The sequence below is a fragment of the Bos mutus genome, chromosome 22, assembly GCF_027580195.1.
Source record: "Bos mutus isolate GX-2022 chromosome 22, NWIPB_WYAK_1.1, whole genome shotgun sequence".
NCBI classification, from domain to species: domain Eukaryota; kingdom Metazoa; phylum Chordata; class Mammalia; order Artiodactyla; family Bovidae; genus Bos; species Bos mutus.
In genome coordinates, this window is record NC_091638.1 from 16393847 (window position 1) to 16416127 (window position 22281).

At 39.5% G+C, this 22281-nt stretch overlaps 1 protein-coding gene across 1 annotated transcript in view; it reads left to right on the forward strand.

Moving 5' to 3' along the window:
• Positions 1-1960: 1960 nt before the first annotated feature.
• Positions 1961-22281, forward strand: part of TOPAZ1 (testis and ovary specific TOPAZ 1) — a 62156-nt gene continuing 41835 nt past the window's right edge. The window contains 6 exon segments of the mRNA XM_070359661.1: positions 1961-4001; position 4422; positions 5068-7507; positions 18224-18234; positions 18237-18284; positions 19023-19150. Of these exon segments, the coding sequence (XP_070215762.1) occupies positions 3651-4001; position 4422; positions 5068-7507; positions 18224-18234; positions 18237-18284; positions 19023-19150 (2979 nt within the window). The 5' untranslated portion in view covers positions 1961-3650.

Below are 22281 nucleotides of genomic sequence, written 5' to 3' on the forward strand. Positions count from 1 at the left end.
CTCAAAAAAATGTTTATGTCAAAGAGACATATTTTGGGATGACAGATTCTGGTTTCCTTCAGGATGTGCTCTTATTTCATTTCACAGATAAGGAAACTGGTGCACAAAGTGAACTTGGAATAAGCATGTAGCCTGAAATCCCTAAAATTACTTTTTCTAAATTCTGCTATTCTTCAACTGGTTTTCCTTTTACTGGGGATATTTCCAAGCAGGAAAAAAAAAAAAATTCTAGGTTCTTTACACCTCCTTTACCCAAGCTCTATTTTCTAGAAGCTCCTAAGGATATTTCACTCATCCAAACTGCCACAGTACTCTAAACCAAACCTACTATTTTTTAATGCGTAATATACATTGTGTTCAACATCATCAATCTCCTCTTTTAACATACAAAGATTAAACAAACCAACATGCAAAGATAAAAGAAGATACCTGGAAAAGAATCTAAACAAGAGTGGATACATGCCAATGTATATATAGCTGATTTACTTTGTTGTACAGCAGAAACACAACATTTTAAATTAACTATACTCCAAAATTAATTTTAAAAAAAGAAAGTACCTGCCCTGAGGGGAACATACAGTAAGTCCCCTACATATGAATGAGTTCCATTCTGAGAGCATATTCATAAGCCCAGTTTGTTTATAAGTCCAACAAAGTTAGCCTAGGCACCCAACTAACACAATCAGCTACATAGTACTGTATGTAGCTGATTAGTACATAGCACTCTACAGGTTTATACTTTTCACACAAATACATAAAAAACAAACACAAAAAATAGTGCTATACTGTAAAGTACCCCAAAACACAACCACCTGTACAGAATGCACACACATGACAATGTACACCAGACATGTGAACTAACTTACTACGTAAATGGACAGGCAAACATGTAGTCTTACCTTTGAAAGTTCACAACTTGAAGGTTTATATGTAGGGGACTTACTATACCAGTAAACAGTTGAAAATGATGTGTTGACAGGCAGGAACATCTCACTTCTCCAAGTATAAGGAGAAAGGTAGCTGGGAAGCATCCTTGAGGGGTGATCCTTATTGAATCTTGAAGGGAAATTTGTACTTCATCAAGCAGACAAGCAAAAGAATTTCCAGGACCAGCATATATTGAACCAGCACAGGTATTGAACAACTTTTCTCAGGAATTAATGAAGCTCAGGTTCTTTGTGTCTCAGCACAGAAGGAATTCATTGAGGGACAAAGTAGTAAGTAAAAAGTGGGTTCATTAGTATAGGATGCTTGTGAAGGATATAAGAGGGCAGGCAAGATAGCTCTTCCCTGAGAACAAAGAGGGCTTCATTTTTGTAGTCAATGGAAAAGTGGGGAGGAGGAGAAGACCACCTTCCTCCTCATTTTTTGAGTAGAGAGTAGGCTTATATCATTAGCTTCTCCCTCATGGCAGGTTACTGACCCTATATGGTTAAACCAGGAATGTCATAGTGCTATTCAAATCAGCAGAGAAGTGGTTAAATCATCTCAGATTAGCGTTTGAGGTCTTCTACTTTGGAATGTCATCTTTGCCCTATGTCCTGTACTTGGTGTGTAGAGGTCCTTGTCTTAAGGATCATTACCTTGCTGACCTCGGCCAGCATGAGGCATACAGGTCTCATTTTTTTACCTAATGACCTGGAGGATATCTTGTGCTTTTATTACATGGGTACATTGTTAAGCAGGCCTGTTTTGTTTCATGATATTCTGATTCCTTTCTTGAGCAATCATTAATGTATAATGGTCTCCCAAAGTTAATTCTCTATACATAATCCCCTAGTGGGATTTCTAAAATTATCTGTGTCACTGCCCTACTCTATTTCTATCGGCATGCTGGATCACATGGAGTCTAGGGAACTCCAGCAGTAGCCCAACGTGAGGTAAATGCAGGCAAGGGTATGTGTGGTGTTAACAAACAGCCACCCTTCATCCCCCAAAAACATAAAATTCTTACCCAACTGAACTTGAGTCCTTTTGCCCGCAGCACAAGAAAGCCAATTTACTATCACCAGTTGTGAAGGAAGGCACAGTAATTATCTGCAGGGCACCAAACAAGGAGTATTGGCAGTTCATGCTCAGAAGACCCAAACTCTCTTGAGTCCTGCTCAGTTTCAAAATTATGACTGTCATATAGATATAAAAATGAACATGTTAAAGATTTTGTTTCTCCTATCAGGCAGATTTTATAACCATCTGCTTAAAGGACAAGACCAAAGAATAGACACATTTATAGACCAGAAATATTGAAATAAATGGAGGCAAAACCATCTTCTTTCACAGGGAGTGCAAAAGTCGATTGAACTTCAGTAGGAGAGAATTTGTGTTTCCACAGACCACCATTTTGCACTGCTACCACTCACTTACAACTTACACAGTTGTAAAATAGCTCCAACAGAATTAGAGTCAGGTAATGCAGAAAGGTAACTCCTGTGCATAGATTTCCAATGAAGCACATCTTCTCCCCCACAGTGGCAGTGAGAGACAAAAATCAAATATTCAGGGGCCATACATGAAAGAGCAAATAACACACTTTCTGTTAGTTTCAGTCTTTGAGAAAAGGAGGTTCAAGAAAGGCCAAGGTGGGAAATGCCAAGATACCCTTTCAATGGAAGGCCATGGCCTGGCGGCAGGTGGAAGCTGACTGAAAAAGCACAAGGATGGAAGCACGAGTAACATCCAGTAGGCTGATGCAGTAGGTCAGTCAGAGTCTGCAAGCTGGAGCCAAGGTGAGTGGCTGACAAACACAGAAAGTTGAATCCAGCTGCTGCTACTGCTGCTAAGTCGCTTCAGTCGTGTCCGACTCTGTGCGACCCCATAGACGGCAATCCACCAGCCTCCCCCTCCCTGGGATTATCCAGGCAAGAACACTGGAGTGGGTTGTCATTTCCTTCTCCAATGCATCAAAGTGAAAAGTGAGAGTGAAGTCACTCAGTCGTGTCCGACTCTTAGTGACCCCATGGACTGCAGCTTACCAGGCTCCTCCGTCCATGGGAGTTTCCAGGCAAGAGTACTGGAGTGGGATGCCATTGCCTTCTCCGGTTGAATCCAGCAGATGTCCTGAATGCAGATGTGAGGGATCAAGTCGAAAGGGTATTTCTGACAGTTTCCAGGTTCCTTACTCAGACAGCTGGGTAGACAGCGGCACTTCCACCAGTACAAAAGGAGCAACTCTGTGAGGAAAAATAAGTTCAGTTTTGCATAACAGGAGGCTGAGGTGCCTACACAACGTCGGGAAGGCAGATGGAACGGGACCCCAAGAAGTCAGGGGTAGAGTTAGAAGCCACTCGGTCTTTCAAAGCAACCAGGCATGAGAGGTGGCAGGTGAGAGAGGGGCCCCGAATGGTCCCAGGAGAGTCCAGCCTAGTGGAAGGTTCGACCCGACCGACGTGGAGGCTTCACGGTCGCGCAGTGAACTCCAGAAGCGACAGCCACAGAGCCTCGCGGTCCTTCCGCCCGTTGAGCCTCGTCGTATTTGCCACTACCAGGCCGCGCGGGCCCCACTTCCGCTTCCGGTCCCGGGGTCTTGGCGGCGAGAGACGCGGGGCGGAGCCTCAGGTACCTGGCGGAAGGAGCAGCCTGCCCGCGGCTGGTGTGGGCTCCTGCGAGCGGAAGCGGCCTGCGTCGGCGGGGAGACTGGCAGCCCCGGGCGGATGCCGCGGGCTCCACCCTCGGGCCCCACGACGGCCCCAGGGCGTGAAGGCGACGCTCGAGGCCTGAGGAAGAGAAGCCGGCGGCCAGGGCTAGGCGAGGCAGGAGGCTGCGGCCCTGAGGCGGAGGGGCTCGAGGAGAGCAGGCAAAAGAGGAGGATGGTGGCTCGGGCGTCTGGGAGAGAAGAGGTGGAAAGTGACAAGTCAGGTGAGGCATCCGGGACTGGGAAGGCCTTACTTAGCGAGGCGGCGAGCGGAGGGGCTGGGGGGACAGGGGGCCTTTCAGACCCATCTGACAGGTCCACTTTAGAAGCGGCGAAGGAGGCGGAGCTCCCATTGCAAGCGGGAGGTCACGCCGAAAGAGAGCACTTAGGGGTCACTCCCTTTCTAGCCTTTGCACCCATTCTCCTTCACCCGTGTTTTATCGGTAGCTTTTCACTTGAATCTGCATGGACTTTACTGATGCGCACGGTTGACCAGAAAGGGGGAAAACAAAGATATTTGTCCCGTTAGGGTGCCTTGGTCAGAAGTACTATAAAAGGAGGGCTTCCCTGGTAGCTCTCCTGGTAAAGAATGCTCCTGTAATACAAGAGACCTCGGTTCCATTCCTGGGTGGGGAAGATCCCCTGGAGAAGGGATAGGCTACCCACTCCAGAATTGTTGGGTTTCCCTGGTGGCTTTGGAGAAGACAATGGCACCCCACTCCAGTACTCTTGCCTGGAAAATCCCATGGACGGAGGAGCCTGGTAGGCTGCAGTCCATGGGGTCGCTAAGAGTCGGACACGACTGAGCGACTTCACTTTCACTTTTCACTTTGATGCATTGGAGAAGGAAATGGCAACCCACTCCAGTGTTCTTGCCTGGAGAATCCCAGGGATGGGGGAGGCTGGTGGGCTACCGTCTATGGGGTCGCACAGAGTCGGACATGACTGAAGCGACTTAGCAGCAGCCTGGTGGCTCAGACAGTAAAGAATCCGCCTGCAATACAGGAGACCTGGGTTGGGAGGATCCCCTGGAGAAGGGCATGGCGACCCACTCAAGTATTCTTGCCTGGAGAATCCCCATGAACAGAGGAGCCTGGCGGGCTACAGCCGATAGGGTCACAAAGAGTCGGATACAGCTGAGCAACTAAGCACAGCACAGCACTATAAAAGGGACTCCTACCAGTGAGCCACTTTGGCTAGTGTGGAGTGATGATGCTAGAGGTTATTCAGTTACCTTAGAATTTATACAGGTTCTCATGTAGTTCCTTAATAGAAATTAGGTCTTTGATTTTAAAAACAAACCTATGTTTTCCTAGAGCTATTCAGGGAAATAAAAATGGATGACTTCACTTTTTTGTTTTGTTTAATTTTAATTTGTATTGCTTTTTCCCCCTCAATATAAAATCTTCTCTGGTATGTTTTGTTGTTTTGATCAGCCAAGGAAAAAAGAAAAGTTACTGAAGCCTCAAGTGGTGATCCACAGCCAGGGATTGACCTGGTAAGAAAGGAATCATTAACCAGTTCGGAATCTTTCCCAACAGTGGAATGCAGTGAATTTCAAAGTATGGCTTTCTTGCAGTCTTTGGGTAAGGAAAGGTTGGTAGAAGGTATTAAAAGAAGAATTCGAATTAAAAAATGTAAAAGCTTAGAAAGCCCAGCTCTCAAAATGACTGAAAATAAGGCTACACAAAACAGTAAGGTTGAATTCCAAGATGAACTGTACAAGAATACTCTGAAATATTCTTGTAACAGCTTGTCACCTGGAGTAGAAAATAATTCCATTTTAAAATTACATGATTGCAGTTGTCTCTCCCATTCCAAGGATTGTAATGATGAAAATAACCTTGCATATAAACCTGATGGAGGATGTATGCATGTACCAGAAAATTCCTCAAAGTCAAAGAAAGAAAACCCTAGGAGTCTCATAGATAAGACTGATCCAAGCAATATTCCTCAGCTTTTACAAACTGAAGAAAACGTAATGCGAGTAAGTCAGTTATTGCTTGAAGAAAATGATTCGTACCTAAGTAAAAATAATGGCTTATTTTCCTGCCTTCAAAGTGAAAAAACTAAACATTCAATAGAGGAGAGCAGTATTGGGAGAAAATCCAGAAAAAGGATGAAGGTGTCTGAAAAAGGAAATGGAATGGTTATTGAGATGAAGTTTTCTAATATGTGTAACAAATCTGAGCTGATGTTACAAGGAAACCAAACAGGTGCTGATGGTAAAGAAACAGAGATTTTAGAAGCTAAAAAAAGTTCTTTGAAAGTTTTGAGAAAAGTAAATAATAATACGCTGTCACCAATGGATCCTTTATTAAGTCTTCCAGAAACAGGGAAAAAAACAAGTCCTGAACATTGTGCAAATGCTGTGTTTCAGAAAGCCCTTGAGCAACTTTCAAAAGAAGAAACAAAGAATGTTTCACAGCCTTTAGGATGTACCAGCATGGATCCACCAGAAGATTATTTTAAGTCAATGAAAAACTCATTAGTGAAGTCACTTAGTGATTGCTTTCCTATTGAAAAGAGGTCTTCTAGGGAAAGCTTGAAGAATGAAGCTGAAGAATCTAAATATAGCTGTCAAAGAACAATACCAATGACTGGCAAAAGAACTTGGCCTTGTTATTCATGTGCTAGAATATCTGCCCAGTGTTGGAAAAAAGCTTCCTTGCCACAAAGTTCTAGGCAGGATGATTTTCTTAAACATCAAATGAATCAAACTCACTTAACTGACTCCAAATTAATGCTACAAAGTTCTGTAACAGAAACAAACAGTGCATCTTCAAGTATAGAAAAATTGGATTCTAATTTAAATTGTTTACCTTCAGTCTCTACAGTGGAACCTACTTCAGTGGTTATAAAGGAACCTATAGTCAATGATGATGAAAAAATGAAGTCAGAGGAACTAAGCAGAAGTGCATCAGAGGTAGTTTCTAATACTACTGAAGATACTTCATTGACTAATATGACTCACAACTTAACAGGAAGTAAAAAAAAAGATAGAGGGAATTTAACAAAACTGAATTTGATGGTGGCTTCCCAGGATGGTCAGGAAGCAAATAACTCTACAAGCAAAACTGTTCATCGAAAAGCATGCATTACTAAGCAAGCACTGGTTGTTCCAGACCTAGTTAAGATACTGAACACAGGACGGCTGACTAATTTTAAAATTCCTTTACTTAAGAACAAAACAGAAAAAAGAAAAGAAATTAATGCCAAGTCATCAGAGAGAGAAGTATATAGTCCCCTAGAACTTCTTGACAGTGTATCTGGAGCAGAGGTAAGGCAGAGTAGGACTAAAGAAAATGCTGTCACAGTAACTTCAGGACCTCAATCTTTGAGTATACAACGTAGTGTAATTCCAGTGCAAGCTAGTTCTGACTCATTCTGCAGTAAGAATTCCTGTATTATTGCTCCGAGCTTTTTAAAGCAAGGTAATAATAAACAACCATCTAACCACATCTCTGCATCAGGCCATATTATTTCTAATAATGCAGCTGGTTCTCTCAAAGTTGAAAATAATACATTTTCTTGTGATCCTGGATGTATAGAGAAAAATCCCACCTTCTATTCCAATGAACAAGAACCATTCAAAGCAGTTTCCTCTGAAGTTAGTGGTAGAAAAATGACTGAGAACTTTTCAGAAATTAAAGTGGGGTTTCCAGATATTCTGAAAGCATATGAAGATGATGTCCTCTTAATTGATGTAATTCAAGATGACCCAGACCTCTTTGGAGTCTCCAATGAAGGGGAACTCTCATTTCCTTCAGAGGTTCCCATGATAAGCCAGGAGCCCAATGTTGCTGAAGAGCATCAATCGACAGACTCCAAGCACATGGAACTTCCAGACAAAAAAGAACCAAGCAATGACTTGAGGTATGCATGTTCAAATATGCCTTTTGGTGCAGATTATTGTTGCAGGTTTCAAAAGCACTTTCTGGTCTTAGGTGTCACTAATTTATTCAGTGATCATATTGATGCTCCATTATTTTTTCAACCCAGTTATTTATTAAATGTAATATAGTGTATTATTGCTGAGACCTGGAAGTGTCATTATCCTGAAACTTAGACTTGAAATAAAATGATTATTATATTTGAAATTATAATGGAGCAGATCAGCTGTTCGGAATTTTAAATGGTGGTTTATAAAGTGGCTTTTTAAATTACTGAGATTGCTTCTTTCAAAAGTCACTTAAGTTGATCTCCATGCTTTTTAATCATTGTAAATATACAGATATACTTTCATTTCAGTCAAGTTACTTATTAAGAAAAGTGCTGTATATATATTTTAACCCATTTTCTGTGGCTTCCTTGTTAGATAAAAAAATTTATTTTTCACTTGTCAGAGAAGTCTTGGAAAAGTTTATTTGAATTAAAACTTAAAAGTAAATCAAAAGTTAAACCACTTTTCAGAGGGAAAAAGCTTAAAATTTTTTTTCATGGTTTTATTTTTAGGGAGATGGTTTTAAATGATAGTTTAGTCCCCAAAGAGGGTGAGTTTGCCTGAATCATCTTTAAACAGAGCCAAGTAATAACCGTCATGTTCAGGAACTTGATCTATCTGATTGGCTCAAATTTTATTTAATATTATATTTTACTAAGTTTCATAATTTTGAAGCTCTAATTTGTTTTTGTATGTTATAATACTTGAATATTGGAATGTTTTGTGGACAGAGTCAAAATAAGAAAACACATTTCACTAAGATTCAATGGTACATGACTTAAATTTCTCTGGTATTTATAAATTTAGTGATACTACATTCTTCTTGATGTTCTTAGTGTTACAAGAACTTGTAACCTATCACCCAATAGAGTACTTTTTATATCCCAAAGGAAGAACCAAGAGCTCTATTATCTATAGATAATACTAATTATCTATTATTTTTAAAACCATGTAATTAGAATGGTAATCTGCCATTTTGAAGTGGAAAAAATGAGGGTGACAAGTTGTCCCTTGTCCAGGTTGACACTACTAGTAACAGAATCTGAACTTGAACTATCTTATAGCCCGACCTAAGTTTCTGAGTCTTCTCCTTGCCCTAATAGCTCTGTGACCTTTTAGGCAAATTATTTTACCTGATTTGTTAAAAGGGGAGGTACTTGCCTCAGGGTTGTAAGAATTAAATCAGTGAATGGATGGGACAGGTATTAGTTTGACACTAGATGAATAGTGAGAGCTCAGTAAAGGGTAGTTATTAAAGATGCTTTTAACTCTTCCTCTACCATGCTTCCTTTGAGGAATGCAAAGAGAAATCAGAGCAAATCTGGCATTCAAAAGCAAACATCTGTTAATTAACAGGATGTTGACAATGAACTGCAATTGAAGCGAGAAAGAGAGAAGTGTTATGAAGTGGGCATAAAGTTTGTTTTTTATACTTTTTTTTCCTTTCTTAGAATAATGGCTGATTGCATTAAAATGACACATGTTCATTACAATAGAAGTGTAAAAGGGAGGGAATCCCACCACCCAAAATAACAAATTAATTACTCAAAATTTGTGTGCATCATTCCAGACTTCTGTCTAGGCATGTATGGGGATATAATTTCAGAAATTAGATCATGCCACTTTTTAGTAAAAACATTTAATTTTACTTACACTTAACTTGGGGAGGGAGAGACTGAAGTAAAACTAAAGGAATTGCTGAATCAAAAACCTCTTTACCACAAGAAATTAGTTCCTAACAGTTGGTCCCAAGCTAATAAGAAAGATTATTTTAAAGTTTGAGTTTTGTTATCATGACTTTTAAAAATTGTGTTCTAACTTCAGACAGTAACATTTGCTTTCCTGATAAACGACGAACATATTCACTTTTTCTCCCAATCTTGCCCCTTACATTTTTCTTAAAATTTCTTGTTTTTTCTTGTTAAGGCTTGTGACGTTTACATTCTCATCAATAATCTGAATTTCCAAAGACTTCATTCTGTATTTAAGTTGATTCAGTCTTTACCATCAATTCTTTTTACTCTCCTTTAATCTTGACTATTTTGATTCATTTCTTAGTTGACTAGATTTCAGAGCAATTTTTTTTCAATGGTTCTTGATTGTTGTGTTTCCTAAGATCTTGGGCACATAAGAATGCCTGTTGTGAACAAATTGGGTAAAAAATTCTTAGTTTGTATTTTTTCTTCTCACAACTATATAGTTATTCATCCCAGCTTTCTGGCTTTGAGTGTTATAGTGGAAAAGTCTGAGGCCAAACTAATTCTCCATTGCCCGTCTCTAAACTGCCTTCTTTTTTTTTATTCACTTCTTGCTTTCTGTTTTAGGATTATGTATTGTATCAAATTATGTATCAGATTTTCCTGCCCAAGCTGAACCGTTTTGGTTTGCAGTATCAAATTTACTTCAGATAGTTATTCTGTTATTTTAACTTCATTTTCCTTCATGGCAGAAACAGCAATGATACTTGTATTAGCTCTTCTTTTTCTTTCATTTCTGCTTCTAAAGTTTGGATTTTTAAATAAACTTGAAAATTTCCTTAGTAGTTATTTTAGTATTTTCCTTTTTCTACATTGGAAATACCAGTTTTACAGTTATCCACAGTGCTAGAATAAACTTTAACAGGAAAAAATGGAGGCCTGATCACCAGAGGGTCTAATAGTTATACAGAAAATTGTTAATGAATGGTTCTAGAACTAGATGAAGCTTAAAATATAATTTCTAATGTCAACTCTCTCCCTTTTACCAACCAGTTGCTAATTAATACATTCTTTTTTCCTCAATCTGTGACACTAAGAGTTTGAAACCTGTTAGATTCTGAGTTTCTGTGTTGTTGTTGTTCAGTTTCCCAGTCCTGTCCCATTCTTTGTGACCCCATGGGCTGGAGCACACTAGGCCTCTCTGTCCCTCACCATCTCCTGAAGTTTGTCCAAGTTCATGTCCATTGCATCAGTGATGCCATCCAGCCATCTTATCCTCTGTCTCCCCACTCTCCTCCTGCCTTCAGTCTTTCCCAGCATCAGGGTCTTTTCTAATGAGTCAGCTCTTCGCATCAGGTGACCAAAGTATTGGAGCTTCAGCTTCAGCATCAGTCCTTCCAACAATATTCAGGGTTGATTTCCCTTAAGATTGACTGGTTGGGTCTCCTTGCTTCCATAGGAATTTGAGGAGTCTTCTCCAGCACCGTAGTTTGAAGGCATCAATTCTTCCGCACTCTTTTTTACGGTCCAGATCTCACAACCATATATGACCACTGCGAGGACCATAGCTTTGACTATACAGACCTTTGACGGCACAGTAATGTCTCTGCTTTTCAGCACACTATCTAAGTTTGTCACGGCTTTCCTGCCAAGAAGCATCTTCTGATTTCATGGCTTCAGTCACCATCCGCAGTGATTTTAGAGCCCAAGAAGATGAACTCTGTCACTACTTCCACCTTCTCCCCCTCTATTTGCCGTGAAGTAATGGGACACTGACTCAATGGACATGAGTTTGAGTAAACTCCAGGAGTTGGTGATGGACAGAGAGGCCTGGCGTGCTGCAGTCCATGGGGTCGCAAAGAGTCGGACACAACTGAGTGACTGAACTGAACTGAATGGGGCCAGATGCCATGATCTTAGTTTTTTTTAATATTTTAGTTTTAAGCATCTCTTTCACTTTCCTCCTTCCCCCTCATCAAGAGGCTCTTTAATTCCTCTTCACTTTCTGCCATTAGAGTCATGGGAGAAACATCAACAACTTCAGATATGCGAATGATACCACTCTAATGGCAGAAAGCAAAGAGTTCCTGTTTTACAGAAATAGAAATTGAAGATGGCTAAGCCTGGAAATTTTCAGAAGCTCTAGACTATCTCTTCTTGGGTAAAATAGGTGGACAAACCTGAGTTAATTTAATGGTTGGGGGAAGTAGTCTCAGACCTTGTTAAGGAGAATTTGTAAGGTATTTCAGTTATGTTAGAATATGTATTCATTGTCAATCTCCACAGTGTTGGAAGTCCATATTAAATTTCAAAGCATTAGCATGTTAGAACTAATTCCTAAAGACTTGAACTGATGAACTTAGAAATGGATAATGAGTAAAATTGGTAAAACTTTTGAGTTAGCCTGTGAGTATAGTGATCTGAAAATGTCTGTAATAGTCAATGCTGTTAATCTGTACTAGGACACAGCATTATCTTCAGTCACAAATACTAAAATTTCAGTTGAGTGATATTATACAGTGGATCGTTGAGATTTTTAAAATCTGCCAAATATTCAAGGGAATTACTATTAATATATAGCTGGGGCTTCCCTGGTGGCTCAGTAGTGAAGAATCTGCCTGCCAGTGCAGGAGACACAAATTTGATCCATGGGTCAGGAACATCCCCTAGAGAAGGAAATGGCAAGTCATTCCAGTATTCTTGCCTGGGAAATCTCATGAACAGAGGATCCTGGCAGGCTGCAGTCCATCAAATCACAAAGGGTCAGATGTGAATTAGTGACTACACAACAACTATATAACTAGGGAATTGGGAACTAAAGTGTTTGAAATGAAAATATGTAAACTGAGGTACAAGAACACTCAGTTCAGTTAAGTTGCTCAGTCATGTCTGACTCTCTGCAGCCCCATGAGCTGCAGCACGCCAGGCCTCCCTGTCCAACACCAACTCCCAGAGCCTACCCAAACTCATGTCCATTGAGTCGGTGATGCCATCCAATCATTTCATCCTCTGTCATCCCCTTCTCCTCCTTCCCTCAATCTTTCCCAGCATCAGGGTCAAATGAGTCAGCTTTTCGCATCAGGTGGCCAAAGTATTGGAGTTTCAGCTTCAGCATCAGTCCTTCCAATGAATATTCAGGACTGATTTCCTTCAGAACTGACTGGTTGGGTCTCCTTGCAGTCCAAGGGACTCTCAAGAGTCTTCTCCAACATCACAGTTCAAAAGCATCAATTCTTCTGCACTCAGTTTTCTTTATAGTCCAACTCTCACATCCATACATGACTACTGGAAAAACCATAGCTTTGACTAGATGGACCTTTGTCGGCAAAGTAATGTCTCTGCTTTGTAATATGCTGTCTAGGTTGGTCATAACTTTCCTTTCAAGGAGTAAGCGTCTTTTAATTAGGTTAGAAAAGAGGGTTGTGTATGCTCTTGTATGTTTGATGCTCAGTTGAACCCACATCTCTTATATCTCCTGCATTGGCAGGTGGATTCTTTACCACCTGGGAAGCCCAGATAAGAGGGTTGAGAAAAACCAAAATTTGTACTGCTCCTTAGCGATTGGATTGATTTAGATTGACAAAGGGAAAAAAGTTTGAGTCCCATTAGACCCATGCCTAGCATGAGTGTACCCTGGGTAAACTATATCATCTCAAGAAACCCACCCCACTTACTTCCCCAGAATCTTAGAAAATTAATTTTTTTCCCCCAAGAGATTTGCCTTCTGTCACCAGGTTTACCATGCCAAATTCCCGAAAAAAACAAACAAAAGAAAAACCAGTTTCCAGCAAAAGTAAAGGTCATTCTCTCTCTCCCCCTCATGTATTGTATATAGACTCCTTGGCCTGTCTTTCAAGAAGTTCACCTTGGTCCATTTTCCCTTTTCACTGAGTGTCTGAGGCACTAATTCTAGTACATAATTTTACACTTAATTGTAAGAACTGACATTTTGTGTCTATCCTATGCTAGCTACATATATTATTTCAGCAAGTGGAACCATTCAGAGATTGAAACTGGCCCTATCTTTAAAACTGAGTCAAAGTCACTAACTTTCCAAAGAACACTCAGCTCAGTCAGTATCAGAGCTCAGATCTGGACCCAGGCCCACCTGCTCCAAAGTCTGTCTCCCCTCCCCAAAACAGCATGCTGGAAGAGTGGCATTTTGGCTATCTCTATGGCTTCAAATCCACTACTCTATAGACTTGCCAGCAAACATTGTTTTCTTTTGGCCCCTTTCCTCTCTCATCTCATCTTCCTCTTTAAAGTATCAGGTATAAAGAAGCATTGTTCTGATTTTTACTTTTTTGTCTTTTGGACCACATAAACCATTGTTTGTTTTTGCTAGAATAAATAGTATTGTACTTGATGGAGTTATTATTTGTAACGTCAGGAAACCGAGCACTGCACATCATGGCATTAGGCTTGGGAACCTCTGGCCCAGTGAATTGGATACTGTAATACTTCTCTGCTTTTGGCCACTACTATCTACAGAATAATTGCCCCAGTAAGTTTAGGGTAGTCTTTTTCACAATCAGGATGTGAATATATAAATAAGTGAACATCGACTGCATTCAGCTATAGTTAGCATCTCGAAAGGAAGCAATAACGTTCTGAATTTTTATTGGGCAATAGTTTTCAAGTTTTTTCTGTTAATAATTATTCTAGAGCTGTCATCTTCAAACCTTTTTGTCAGTTACCCATACTAACGATACATTTTACATTACAATCTGGTACATACTTATGAATATGTAAGACACTGGATTTATAAAAATAATATTTTCCTTACTACAAGTGGTGTAGTATCATATTTTTATTTTATTCTGTTTTACTTAAAAATCCTGGTTGGAACCCATTAAATTTCATCACTCCCTTGAAAAATGCTCTGTTAGAGGATAAACTTCATGTAATCTGTGTTGTTCTTCAGAAGCTTCCCTAAGCCTCCTCTCCTTTTTACTCAGATCTTCTCTTTTGATTCCCTGTATTCTGTAGCCTCAACCAAGTCTGCTTCTCTCCTTTCCTCCTCCTTCCTTTCATTTTTCTCCCTTTCTGCTCCACTGACACAAAGTTGTAATATATTTATGGGAGTTACAGTTTTATTTTTTCTACTCTAGGTAAAGTTAAAAATTTTACATCTCTTTGTGTCTCACAAATTTGAAACAAAATTACTTCTAACAAGATTGGCATGTGCAATCTTACCTTCCTTGTAAGTTAGTTGTTTGTAGTGAAAAGTTTCTCACCCTTATGAACTATACCAGCAGTATTAAAAGTACTCTTGTAATACTTTGATATAAAAGCAGTACACTTGCTATACCTATTTGCCTTTTGGGGTTTGGATTTTTTTTAAGGAGTAATCTCTTATGTGTCTGGAGCCATACCTCTTTGTGAATATAACTTTCAGGATAATTTGAAACATCCTTCAATTCTCTTATTTATTGAGTCAGTTCATCTTTTTCATGTTATTACCTTAAATCTCTCTCATGGTTTTTCCTTTCTCTCAATTCTCACTGCTATTATCTTATTCATATTTTTTCTATATTATTACAATTAGCTCCTAGTTAATCTTCCTGAGCTCTTTTGGTATATCCTCCTCTTCAGTAATTTTCGGAAATAGAAATTGATCTTCCAGTGACTGCTGGCAATGCTCCAGTGGCTTTCAGCCACCTAAGGTCAGAGTCTAAATTGCTTGGCGTGGCTTTTTATGGCTCTTTGGTGGATCTGCATCCGTTCTCTCTTTGGCAGCTATGGGGCTGTTGAGGGGAAAAGTGCAAGGAGAGGCTAATAAAAGATGAGCAGCACAGGCAGCTCACTGTTTCCACAATGTCAGATATTTGAATCCTTTTACATATGTTTCTTTATCTGCAAATTCCTTTCTTTTCATTCATTTGTCCTTTAAATCACATTTGAGATGTTATTCTAGGGATTTGTTCCAATAGTTCTCTTGGCCTGTATCTCAGGATATTATGTATGTGTGCCTTCTCCTATATCGGAAGTTCCTAAACAGGAATATTCATTTGAGTCTCCCTCATGTCTGGCCAGGAAGATGTTAGGGGCTGAGTATACAGAGAGCAACTAGATGCCTATGGACCTTATTTTCATAGAGTGTTTAGTCTATCAAGGGCTGCAAATGATTAAACAAATACAATAAAATATGATAGGAAAAATACAAGATGTTGAAGGCTTCCTGGTCCTCGTGACATTTAAGATGAACACTAAAGAATAAGCAGAAACTAGGCAATAGGCAAAGAAAAGTGAGTAGAAAAGTGAGAGGGAAGCAAGAGTCTATAGACAGGCCCACAGGGAAGAGCATGTTACAACTGAGAGACAGAAATAACATGCCACGGCTTAGTGTTTAGGTGGTAGGAAATGAAGCTATAGAATATGCAGAAAGCTCCGTTGTGTGGGGCTTTGTAAATAGGATGACAGTAGAATTGACCTTTTGCAAAAATTTTGAGAGGGACATGGGGAGGTATTAATAATTAATACACCAGGTTAAGAGGCATACAAGAATCATCCTAGATAAACTAGAATCCATAGTGAGTTTGAACTTTATTCTAAGAACATATCAGGATTCACTGAAGGACTTTTTAAGTAGAAAATTTGATCAGATTTACAGTTTAAAAATCATAATAACTTGGGTGTGGAAAATAAATTGGCAAAGAGCTGTTGTAATAACTAGATCAAAGCACATGGTGACTTCAGCCAGCAGTGGGGGTGGATTTAAGAGAGATTTTAGGAAGTGCAGATCTATTCATCACATGGTGGCAAGGTCCAAGGTAGGAGTTAAGGATGATACCTGGTTTCTCTTGTTTCAAAGAAGGGCATTTTCAATTCCCTGATCAGAACAGTTAGGACTGTGGAACAGTGCTGGTTATGAGCTCAAATTTAGACATGTTGAGTTGAAGAGACCTTTGAAATATTGAAATGGAGATACTCTAGTAGATAGACATGAGTCAAGATGGGGTGAGGGAGATTTGTATATGTTTCTGTCTGGTTTGTAATTTTATTTTTCCTTTCTTTAAACTGTATACTTATTATTGGCAGCCTCATGAGTTTTCTAGGTGTAATCTGAAACTGTCCCCACAACACACACACACACACTCACACACACACAAGGCAGAGGGAAACCAGAGAAAGAGGCAAATCACTCCAGATTAATAGGTAACAGGTTTAGTAAGCAAGTCCTTCCCTGGTAGCTCACATGGTAAAGCATCTGCCTACAATGTGGGAGACCCAGGTTCGATCCCTAGGTCAGTAAGATTCCTTGGAGAAGGAAACGGCAACCCACTCCAGTATTCATGCCTGGAAAATCCCATGGATCTGGGGAGCCTGGTGGGCTACAATCCATGGGGTCGCAAAGAGTCGGACACGACTGAGCGACTTCACTTTCACTTCACTTAATAAGCAAAGGAACTTACTTCCGAGGCTTGTCTTGGGCAGCTGCATGATGAGCAGATCTTCACTCCAGTCCACCAGAACCTTTTTTTCTTTGGACTGTGCTGGGTCTTTGTTGCTTGTGCGGGCTTTTCTCTAGTTCCAATGAGCAGGGGCTATTCACTAGCCATGGTGCGTGGGCTTCTTGTAGCGGTGGCTTCTCTTGTTGCGGAGCACAGGCTCTAGAACACACCGGCTTCAGTAGTTGTGGCTCGTGGGCTCATTAGTTGCAGTTCTCAAGCTCTAGAGCACAGGCTCAATAGTTGTGACACATGGGCTTAATTGTTCCACGACATATGGGATCTTCCTGGATCAGGGATCAAACCTGCCTCCTGTGTTGGCAGGAGATTCTTTAGCACTGAGCCACCAGGGAAGACCCTCCAGAATACTTTAAGATTACATAGAAACCTTAACTGAGTTCAGTCACATATAGCATCCAGATGGTCTCAACAGCACCTACCATCCCAAGGCAGTGTCCTTGGGCACCTTCCACTGTGGGAAAGGCAAGCAGAACACACATTCCAAGGACACATGAAGGAATGAGGAGTCCCAGATTACCTGGGTCCAGCTCACAGGTCGGCCAGCAGTTACCTCCTCTAACAACTTCTGTTTCTAGTATTTATGTTGGGGGAAAATTACTTCATGTTTTCCAAAGCCTTCAAAGAATGGTGTATATAAAATGTGTTTTCTTCTTTCTTGGCTAGGAAGTATCCCTGAACCAATGGGCAGTCATAGAACTGTAGGACAAGTTTAATAAAACTCATTTATTAAAGGAATAAGTAGTGAGGTCATGGGTGTTTACTATATTATATTTGGTGTACTTTTATTTATTTTTTGTCTTAAGTTTTTAAAAGTGAAATAATATTAAGCCATTTTTTGAGTGGCTCCTGTAAATGTAGTTTTCATTTGTTGAGCCTATGCCATTGGCTTTAAGAACATTTTATCTCATTTAATCCTCACAGTAACCTCATGAGTGGGTGGTATTCTCATTTTATAGATGTGGTTAGACTCAAAGAAGTTTAATAATTTTACTACAATTGACATAGTAAGTGGCAGAACAATATTTGAACCCAGGTTGGCTTAACTGTCATCTCCATAGCTGTTACTATTAGATCTTAGGTTGTATTCAGAGACTACCAAAAAAAAGACTCAAACGGCTCACAAACTCATCCTTTTACATTGACAGTAAGACACATATATGCATGCTTGAGAGTAAGAGTTAGTCATTATCTTGCATTGGTGTAATACTTAAAAAAATGTTTCAAATGCTTGGTATATGTTCTCAGTTCTCTTTGAGTAACAAAGTTTGAATGGCAGCACTTCCTAACCATTGTGGTGAATGTGATTAAAGGATCAAATTCAGAATTGACTTAGGTGTGTGTCCCTGAATAGTACTCTGACCTTGGAGGACTTGAGCTGATGTTCACCAGCTGCTAAAGCTAGTGTTATATAATGTTTAGAGAAGTGGATAGTTCTGCAAGAATATGTGATAATGTTTAAGCTCTGTTTGCTTTGTAATAGAGAACTGCCTGTACGGATCCTGGATCAATGAAGTCAGAGATCTGTGCTTCCTTGTCAGCAGGTAAAACTTGACATTTTCATAATGTATAGCATTGAAGTGTTTTTGTATCTCTGTTTAGGCACAGTCAGAATGAATTCATTTAAAAAGGAGGCTTTTCATTTCAGAGTCTGTCAACCCTCTTGTACACACTTTGTCAGTTTTTCTCAGTTTTAACTACCTGGTTGGCAGATCAGATTTTGAGAAATTTTCCATTTGATTATTTAAAAAATAACTTTGTTAGGCTTTATCTACAAAAGATAATTGAACTCAGCAATTTTTGTAGTCTTATTTTGAAACCGAAATATATATTTAAGCTTAATCATATTTTAAATGAGTCCTTTTTAAAAAATAAATAAATAAATAAATGAGTCCTTTTTAATATTTTTTGTAATTAACAGTTAATCATAAGTTTAAATAACCAAATCTTTGCAGGAAATAATTTAATTGGAAAGTTAATTTCAGAAACTTCCAAGTTTTAAAAATATATTGAAAATAACTGGACATGATCAAGAAAGATTCTTAAATTTATCTTTATGTCTTAATTTTGTGTTACTGCCATATCTTTTTATACCATGTAATGGAGTTATTTTGATAGAGAGGGAGGAATAAATGTATAATTTGCTGAAAATGCTATTTCATATTTGTCACATTGGACTTTAAAAGAGTCTCTGAATTCTAACTCACTTTTAGAACAATCTCTAAATGACTTGGTTATTTTGCCATTTAAAGTTTCTACAGTTGAATATTACTTCTTTTCAGCAAGTGAGATAAAACATGATTCCAAAGATGCAAACATTTCCTTAGGAGAAGTTACTCATGAAACTTCTTCAAATGAAAAACCGAGAGGCCTAAGTGAACAGACAAAAAGTTCAGACTTGGACGAAAAGGTACTAGAGAATTTTTTGCATTTCCTTATTTCTTGGTCCAGATGGTGGTAAATATAGAAGTTCATCTTAGCCGTGCACTCACGCAACAGGATAATGCCTATTTTTGAATAAAAGTCACATCATTCTGGCCACGGACTATATAGTTTGGTACCTGGCATAAGCACAGTATTAACAGAGTCTCACTCGTCTGAGAAAATAGGGTGTACTATTTAATTACATATTTAGCTTTTAAGGTTCTTCTCAAACCTATATGAATCTTTCAAAATTGTTACATATCTTCCTGCCTCAGTAAACACAAAGTACTAAATATCATTTGATAGTCTTTGAAATTTTGGAATATCACAGTGCCTGAGTGCTATGAATGCAAGCATCAGTTATTCAACCACAGATGCAGAAGGCCTAGGAATTGAATATAAACCTAATTTGATGTTGAAACACACCACTGGTGTATGATATGGGGAAAACAGGGTATCAGTTATCTGCCAGATAAAGTGTATGATTGCCTTAACCTGTTGAATAATTTAATTGACACCTCAACAACTATTTCATGGTTTCTTCTTTCTCCTTATTCCTCCTGATTTGTCCTCACAGCTAGCGACTTTATTTCCTGCTTCACCAACAAAATTGAAACAATTGGAAAGGAACTTAAGTTCCCACCAACATGTTAGACCACCTACCTGCATCTGTTCCCGAAACTCCAGTTTTTCCTGTTACAATGGGTGAACAGGCCAAGGCTGTTCTTTCCACCTGTGTGCTAAAATCCACCTCTTCTCTCTCTTAAAATACGCTGCAGCAATTCTCCTTTCATTACTGGATCATTCTGTTTGACATCAGCCTTCTTTTCTCCCATCTTCAAACAAAACCACAAAAAAAGCACTTTCAAGGTTCCTTTTTCCTTTTTAGCAGTCATCCTGTTTCTCCAAAAGCTTGTCTAGACTCACCATCTCCAGACTTTTTCCTCCAGTTCCAAAGATACTCGCCTTCACCTCCACCAAAACTACCCTTCTTACACTCCCCAGCCACCTCCTCGTTGCTGAATCTAACGGACATAGTTCAGTCTTAATCTTACTGAAACTGTCACTAGTATTTAGCAGTTAATTACACTTTTGTTGAAACATTTTTTTCACATGACTTTCAGGATAAATATAACCTGCCTGGTGTCATTTCTGTCTACAACTTCCCAGTTGGTTTTGCTGGTCTCTCCTGATCTCCCTGACCTCTATGTGTTGGAGCAACCCAGCACCTAGACCAGAAATCTGTTCTTTTTTCTGTCTAGATTTGCTCCTTAGATGATCTCATGCAACCTCATTGCACTGAATGCCACCTGTGTGCTAAGACTCTCAAGTTCACATCTCCAGCTTGAACTTCTTCTCTGAGCTGCAGAGCTTTGTATCTAGTTGCCTGCTTGACTTTTCCACTGGGATGTCCAATTGGGCTTCTCAAACCTAACATGTTCCAAACTGAACTCCTGTTATATGTCCCCTCCCCTGCCACACACGAGCCTTTCCTGTCATTTTCCCCCTTTTCTATTAATGGCAACCCCATCCTTGATAAATCACTTAGGCTTGAAACCTTGGATTTTCTTCCTTTCTTTTTCTCTCACTCCATATGCAGACCGTAAGGAAATCCTGCTGGCCTCAGCTTCAGATGATGTCTGGAAATTGTCCTCTTTTCTTCACTCCCACCCACACCACATCACACCCAGGCCCAGCCTTGTATCATCTCCTGCCTGAATTACTGCAGGGGCCTCTTAACATTTCTCCAGCTTCTAATATTATTATCTTATAGTTTATTGTCAACACAGCATAGGTTAGATCATGTTACTCTTCCCCTTCAAATTTTCCAGTGGCTTTTAATATTCAGGCTCAAAGCCACAGTCCTTACTATGACCTACTTGACCCTTTATCTGTCCCCTCCTCCTCCTCCCCAACCTTGAATCCTCTCTGATCTGACTACTCTGCTTAGCTCTTGCACCCTGACCCCCTTAGCCTCCTTCTGTTCTTGGAACAAACCAGGCTTTCTCCTACTTCAGGGCCTTTGATTTTGGCATTTTATCTCCTAAAAAAAATAAAAACTATATAGCTGACTTTCTTATTTCCTTCACATCTTTACTCAGATTTCATGTTCTCAGGGAGACCTCCCCTGGCCGTCCAGTCTAAAATTGCAATGTTCTCCTTGCTGTCAACATTTCATATCCCCCTTTCTTGTACTTGTCATAATATAACATCCTTTACATTTACTTATTTATGTTTATCTCTGTCTCCTCCTGCTAGAATGAAACTCCGTAAAGGCAAAGATTTTTGTCCATTTTGCTCACAAATGAATCTTTCACACCTAGAGCAGTGGCTGATAGAGAATAATAATACAAATGATTGTAGGTTTTTGTTTCTTGTATGTGCTTTTGTTTGTTTTGGCCACCTTGCATGGGAGGTCATGGGCCAAGCATTTAACAGATAACATATGGACAACCCAGATTTACTGAGTTAATACTTTACTGTACATGAAATGTGTACTATTATTTCCCTTCACAGATGAAAACACTGAGACTTAGTATCTTATCCAGGGTCACACAGTAGAGTCCCTTGACTCTATAGCAGGGGTCAGCAAACCTTTACTTTAAAATTTAGACTAGATAGTAACACTTCTCTGGCTTTGTGATCCCTATGGTTGCTGTCACAGCTACTTAACTCTGTCGCTATAACAAGAAAGAAGCCATAGACAGTATGAAAACAAATGTCAATTGCTGTGTTCAAATAAATCTTTATTTACAAAAACAGGCAGCCTGCAGGCTATTGCTTGCCAACCTTTGCTCTAAAACATTAAAAAATAAACAGTTTGTATCCTGTTGTTGTTAAAGCAGAGAGAAGACTTAATGCATTCTCTTCTGCAAGGATAGATTTTAAGAGATGTTTGCCAGAATTCACTGAGTTCTTAACGCTAAATATTTTAAAGATGTAGACTGTTTTCAATATTAGCTCTTTTAAAAATAATCCACAAAAGCATTTAGCTGCTTCCTAGAGTGATGCTATTTTTTGGATTTGTTTAAGAGAAGAGAAATGATGCTTTTATCCTTCTGATACCATGGTAAGCTTCAAAGTATCAACCCTTTAGAAAATACATGACCCTGTCAA